At 37.7% G+C, this 7,221-nt stretch overlaps 1 protein-coding gene across 1 annotated transcript; it reads left to right on the top strand.

Annotated features, from left to right (window-relative positions):
• LOC114194227 (PKS-NRPS hybrid synthetase cheA-like) lies at positions 1-2,112 on the top strand. Its single transcript, XM_085665628.1, has 2 exons — positions 1-1,211; positions 1,401-2,112. The coding sequence occupies exons 1-2, from the start codon at positions 1-3 to the stop codon at positions 2,110-2,112; spliced, it is 1,923 nt and encodes a 640-aa protein (XP_085521754.1).
• The last annotated feature ends 5,109 nt before the right edge of the window (positions 2,113-7,221 follow it).

Genomic DNA, 7,221 nt, shown 5'->3' with positions numbered 1-7,221 from the left:
ATGGAAGATCATCATTTTAGTTATTTGAGTTTCTTGGATTCTCAAGCGGAATCTCAGCTAAATTGTAGTCTCATGTCAGAGTTTTCTGATTTTGTTCATGATATCTGCGAACAAGATTATACATCTCATTTTACAACCGATGATATTTTCGCAACACGTGAAGATTTAATTAAATGGGTTAGAGGGGTTGCTTATAATCTTGGATTTGTCGTTATTATTCTAAGATCGGATAAATATAATGGACAACCAGGAAGAAAGACCCGTGTATTATTAGGTTGTGAAAGAGGTGGAAAGTATAGAAAATGCAAGTGTGATGTAGAACCGAGTTTATCTGGGACAAGAAAATGTGATTGTCCCTTTAGATTGAGAGGGAGACCCATCTGTCAAGGGGAGGGATGTGTGTTGAACGTAAAATGTGGTTACAATAATCACGATGTCTCTTCTACTCTAGTTGGTCACCCCTATGCGGGTAGGTTGAAGTCTACTGAACAGTCGTTGCTTGTTGATATGACCAAAAGTCAAGTAAAACCTGCAAATATACTTCTCACTCTGAAAGAAAAAGATGATTGTAATGTTACAACTCTGAAGCAAGTGTATAATGCAAGATATAGGTACAAACGTTCAATAAGAGGTTCAAGAACTGAGTTACAACAGTTAATGTTGATGTTGGAACGTGATCACTACATCCATTTTAGTAGATGTCTTGATGAATCTGATGTGGTAAGCGATTTGTTCTGGACCCATCCTGATGCTGTGAAGTTGTTAAATTCATTCAATATTGTGTTCTTAATGGATAGTACCTATAAAACCAACAAATATCGGTTGCCATTACTTGAGATTGTTGGTGTGACCTCAACAGGATTAACTTTCTCAGCCGCTTTTGCATTTTTATGTAGTGAAAAGCAAAATAATTTCATTTGGGCTCTTGAAAGGCTAAGAGGTCTGTTTATGACGTCCGAGGGTGGTCCACAAGTCATTGTAACTGATAGGGATCTTGCTCTAATGAATGTTGTTGGCATTGTGTTCCCTGAGTGTTATCATCTTCTATGTCGTTTCCACATTCAAAAAAATGTGCAGGCAAAGTGCAAAATGCTAGTAAATTCTGTTGATGCATGGGATGTTGTATTGCAAGCCTGGGAGAATGTCATGGACTGTGAAGATGAATTAAAGTTCAACGAGTGTGTTCATCGTCTTGAGCTTGTTTGCCAGCCGTGACCTGTATTCTTTGAATATGTTAACGACTCGTGGATCATTCCTTACAAGAAATTCTTTGTGAAGGCATGGACTAACAAAGTTATGCATTTGGGGAATACAACATCAAACAGGTATATTTGCATTTTGCTATTAATTAAATTTATTTATTAATGGTTTATATGATTTCCTTGTATAATTTGTACTAGGGTTGAGTCTGCTCACTGGAGTCTGAAGAAAGTTCTTAGAAGTAGTATGGGAGACCTTTGTTCGTGTTGGGATGGAATTCACAACGTTATTATCTTGCAACATAACGAAATTAAAGCGTCTTTTGAAAGAAGTATAAATCTTATCAGTGACTCTTACAAGGCATTGAATTATAGAAGATTAGTGGGAAATATTTCTAGATGTGCCTTAGAACTCCTTGCTCCAGAGTTGGAAAGAGTAAAGAAGATTGGATTCGATAGTAGTCGTTGTGGCTGCATTTTCAAACAAACTTATGGTCTACCATGTGCGTGTGAATTAGCACGATATGATCCTGAGATTATTCCTCTCCAAGAAATTCATGTGATGTGGACTAGGTTGAGCTTCTCCAATGTCTCGTCTTCACAATCTGAAGGGCAATTATCTATTCAGAGGGAGGTTGATCTACTGCTTAATCTTTTCAAAGAAGTTGATATTGCAGGAAAAGTGACCATAAAACATAAATTACTCGACATAGTTTGCCCTTCCATGGCATCCATGTTACCACCACCAAGTAAAGTTAAGACGAAAGGTGCAGCTAAGAGTCATAGATCAAAGAAGTCAACCAAACGTGATCCCTCCTATTTTGAGCATGTGGACGCCTTCATTGAGTCCTCAAGACAAGACACATGTGTTGCAAAAACAGAAAACAAGCTGAAGAGCAAACGTATAATTTAAGAGAAAGTAATACCCATGCTAGAACAGTTCAATCCTGTTTTTCATCCTCATATACTCGATGTTGTCGATGTTGTGGCGGACGGTCATTGTGGATATAGATGCATTGCTGCATTGTTGGGTATGAGTGAGGAGTCGTGACCTCTAATCAGACATGATCTATACAAAGAACTTAGTCAATGGCGAGATGAATATGCAACATTAGTTGGAGGCTATGATCGTCTGGAAGAACTGAGAAAGTCTTTGCTAGTTCAATCACCATCAGGGGTATAACTTCTATACACCAATGTTAAAATTTATGTATTACAAGTTTTTTATGATTTTGTTTTATTATAATCTAATTAATTATATACAGGCTAATCGAGACAAGTGGATGACTATACCAGACATGGGGTATGCGATTGCTAATCGGTATAATGTAATCCTCGTGTGCTTGTCATCAGTTCAGAATTTGACGATATTTCCACTTCGTACATCCTCACCTATTTCGCAAAGTCAACATCGACTAATTTGTATCGGACATGTTTACAATTCTCATTTTGTGCAGGTATATATGTTTATATATATATATATATATTATTTTTATAAAGAACTTTATTTCTCTATTGACTAATTGCGTATTTACAGGTTCGTCTACAAGAAGGCTGTCCATTACCGACAGTGGATATCATATCATCTAGCAATTGTTACCCAAAGGCAAAAGGGTGGGCATCATTTTATAGAGATAGGATGCAAGCATTCCTAGATTTACACATAGTGGATCGTAGTTATGTAGATCTCATGGAAGACTGATATTTGTTGATTGTATTAAGTATTTCACTGTTGTAGTTTGTAATTATTTTACCAATATATAAAATTCTAACTCCTTTGGCCAAGGGACGGAAATATTTTGGCCTCATTGCTAACATTAAATAACTTAATATAAAATACCATATATAGATGAAATATCTTAATATAAAATACCATATATAGATGAAATATCATAATATAAAATCCAATACAAATGTCAATTCTAACATCAAATACAAATAAATCGACTATCCAGACGTAGATGGTCGTCGACCTCGAACTCTACATCCTCCTCTAGTCTCTTCCTCTTCAACGCCATCTCGAGCCATCTGCAATAACTCATGAGTGCGATCCCAGGCTACTGTGCCCTCAGTAACGTCTCTACAGTCTATCATCCGCTGAAGACCACCTACAATGCGTTTCACGAGACCTTGTGATAATAACAAGTTAATGTCAAATATTAAAAGTTACTAATAATATGAACAACTAAATGTGTAACATACCAATAAACCACTGGAAGATGATGACAGTGACGTCCTCTGAACTGTTATGTCATCTGGCAAATTTCGATGAAGTCGGGACACAAGCACAAGGCTAGGTCGGTCGGCCTCAGCTCCACGTAAAATGTATGGATGGGAGACTCTCCTAAACCACTGCAAATATCCATCTGAACATGAAAAAGGAGTTGGTGCTTGGACCACTTGATGTACAACAAACTGCTTGTGCTTTTTTCCACCGATCATCAATAGCCTCAAAGTCCATCATGGGAACCGAACTAGGCGGTCGTGGAATAGGCTGGATGAAGCCAAATTGTCGCAACACACGCTCCGGCAAATGACGTTGTACGACGGTACCAACCCTCAGGAAGCCAGAAAACATGCCATGTGTTACAAGTTGTCGAGCAGCTCTATATGCTATATATGGGTTCCAAATCATCTCATCATATGTCAAGCCATCCAACTGGACTCTAACATCATCTATAGCGGAAATGGCGCGTCCAGTGACATAACGTAGAGCACGGGGTTCGGTCTCCACATATGTATCCCGTACTTGCTTCCTTCCCAATGTAGGGAAGTGCTCGTATATCCAAGCCTGTATCAAATAATATTTCATTTAACCATTGTCATATAAAACTAAAAACAAGTAAAATAAATAATAAAATGTTATATAAATGGGTACCTGCAGAAGAGGTAGATATCCAGCTAATTGCTTTGTATTTGCAAAGCTGGCATCTCCTAGCTGCTCATATAAGTGGACAAGAGCAGCAACTCCCCAACCATATGTACGACATGTGGAGAGATCTCTAAATAGCTCGAGATAATGTGTACGAACATAGGTGGCGCTTTTGTTAGCAAATATCGTGCACCCTACAAGGTGCAAAAGATATGCACGTGCAGCAAACTCCCATAGCTCGTTTTCACAACAGCTGTCATACAACTCTCTCAACTAGCTAAGTCGGACCTGTGCACCCCGACTTTGATTCAGCTCCACACAAGCCATGGCCCGGTCAACACCAAGAAGTGTCGTCAAAATCTCAACAGAATCTTCATATTCTAGATTTTCAGTGGAGCAAAAGTTTCCACTAATGGAAAGATGGAGAAGTGACCATACGTCATCCAAAGTGATGGTCATCTCCCCAATGGGTAGATGAAAAGTATTAGTTTCGGGATGCCATCTCTCCACGAAACCCAATACTAACCCAAGATCGATATATTCATATAAAATGTCGCACAAAGGCGATAATCCAGAAGCTAACACAAAAGGTGCAACATAAGGGTAAGGACGTCCTAATTTCTTCACTTTTTTGATATGGGAGACCACTTTCACAGCTCGATCCTAACAAAAGAAACAAAAAAGAATAAAAATACTTAAGAACAACAAAATTAAACCTATATAAAAACTTCTTACTGACCTGACCATCCCATATCATGCGTGCGTGCAACATGATCTTGGTACCGGGTCAATAAAGATGTATCATATGGACCACCAGGAAATCCTCCACCATCGTTATCAATCCCCTGCTCGTCCTCCTGAGGAACGTCAGAAACCTCATTCTCAACAATATCATCATGAATAACATTAGCCTCATGCTGACCCCTTCTACGAGCCGATGTTGTCGGTCTCTTTCGTGCACCACCCTGTCTCGAACTCTCGGGTGCATCATTTGAACCACGTCTAGATATATTTCCTCGTGTCCTAACCATATCTATAATAAAATAAAATACAAATTAATAAATAATAAATACTCGCCCTCATCTTTCCTTTTTTTTTCCTCGTAAAAACACTCTAAGTGCAGTAAGTGCAGGTTCAATTTCACAAATTGAAGACGGATCACAATCAAATTAATTACATGAAACGAATTTAAATAAAAAACATTAAACGCATTCAAGAAGTAAATCAGATGCTAAAATGAATTTCACATTTCATGGGAAAACCAAAAAACACAGCCAAAACGGATTCCAGGTTCCGTTTCAGTAGTGTGGGAAACGGCTTCCACAATCCGTTTCACCTAAGTTTCTAAAAAAAAAACAGGAAACGGATCCCACAATCCGTTTTGTAAAAAAAAAAAAAAAAAGGGGAAACGGATTCCACAATCTGTTTCCTAAAAAAAAAAATACAGAAACGAATCTCACAATCCGTTTTGTAAAAAAAAAAAGCGGGAAACGGATTCCACAATCCGTTTCCTAAAAAAAAAACGGATTCCACAATCCGTTTTGGAAAAAAAAGGGGAAACGGATTCCACAATCCGTTTCCTAAAAAAAAAAATCACACGAAACGAATTCCACAATTCGTTTCCTTAAAAAAAACGCTGCAAAACCCTTCCTCTCAAATACACACCGCTCATCAACACAACCCACCTTCCAGGGCTATTTCCAAAGCAGGTTTAAGACAAAGCTACAACTAAAATCAATTAAAATAAAAATTTACACATGCACTGTACTAATATTAAAAAACCAGTAGTACTTAATTGTAAAAAATGGAGAAGCGGCGGGAAAGGATGAAAGGCGGTTGGCGACGCTGGGGAGAAGAATGGTGTGTGGAGGAGAAAAGGATGGCATGGGGAGAACAACTGCTTTGTGGGAGAAGAGGGAGAAGAGGGAGAAGGAGGATGGAGAGTGTGTGGAGGTGTGGAGGCATGGAGGTTGTGTGCAAGATAAAAGAACTTAGGTCAAAGATTCCAAGGGTGCAGGTGCAGGGAATCTGCTTTATTGGGGTGCGGGTGCAGGAGTTTTGGGGGTGCAGTGCGGTGAGGGGTGCAGGGGTATTTGGGAGTGCAGTGCGGTGAAAGAGAGAAAAGAGATAGTAACTTATTTTTTAACCATGTGTAAACATGGAAATAAAGTAGGTTTTGGGGTACAGGAGAGATTATTGGAGGTGCAGAGAGAAGCCCCCTACGATAAAGAGGAAAACATTCCAAAGTGGTTCCTTCTCCAAGGTTGGATCTTTGTTGATGAATAGCAGCATTTTCTTCTTTTGGCACCACCCTTTTTACCTCCACTTGTTTACCATACAAATCATGGAAGCTATTTTCCATCAACACATCTTCAACAGATTTTTCTGAATCAAATGTGATGAACCCAAATCCCCTAGGCCTGTGTGTTACACTGTCTTTCATCACCACTGCATCAGTTATTGTGCCAAATTTCTCAAAATATTCCTTAAACTCTGCTAGGGTTATGTATTCTACGAAAGTTAGAATACATGTAATCTATTTTGGAAAGAACAAGCTAAACTCTTTTTTTTTTCAGACATCATGTAGGAATCTTCTAGGACTTCACATGATACAACGTACATGTTTTCACAACCTTAAACAGCATTTGTGTTATTTAAGGCAAATTTATCTTCTAGGGTTTTTTCATCATCAACATAAACAGTATGAAGGTTATTTCAACATATATCGATTCTGAAAAATGAACAAAAGTAAAACAGCAGTGCTGTTCTGATCTAACAAAATTGTGGAATTGACAATGTTTTAACATTTCTAATAATAATAATTAAGTTTAGAGGTCTTGTTAATTAGTTATAGTATGGCATGCAAATAAATTAATTGAGATCCACACACAAATCCAAACCTTTCATGCAAAAATAAAAGGCAATGCATGAGAAATTAATTTGTCTTAAACAAGAATGTGTGGAAGATAACAATTATAATATTAGACATACAAATTGTGAACAAAGATTTTGAATTGTCCCTAAACCTTTTAAGTTTACTAAAGATATAAAAAAAAGATTTTTTTTTTTTCTCCATGCCACTGACTTTAGTGATGATTCATTCAAGATAAACTAATCTATTTGTCATAGAATATTTTTTTCATCATAAAC

Source organism: Vigna unguiculata, chromosome 8 (assembly GCF_037176805.1).
Source record: "Vigna unguiculata cultivar grain cowpea cultivar isolate G323 ecotype 2 chromosome 8, ASM3717680v1, whole genome shotgun sequence".
NCBI lineage: Eukaryota > Viridiplantae > Streptophyta > Magnoliopsida > Fabales > Fabaceae > Vigna > Vigna unguiculata.
This window is presented reverse-complemented; position numbering and strand designations above follow the sequence as displayed.

Coding starts and splice junctions, on each gene's coding strand:
- LOC114194227 (XM_085665628.1), top strand. CDS start 1: ATGGAAGATCATCATTTTAGTTATTTGAGTTTCTTGGATTCTCAAGCG. Junction 1,212..1,400: donor CTTGAGCTTGTTTGCCAGCC/GTGACCTGTATT, acceptor AATTTGTACTAG/GGTTGAGTCTGCTCACTGGA.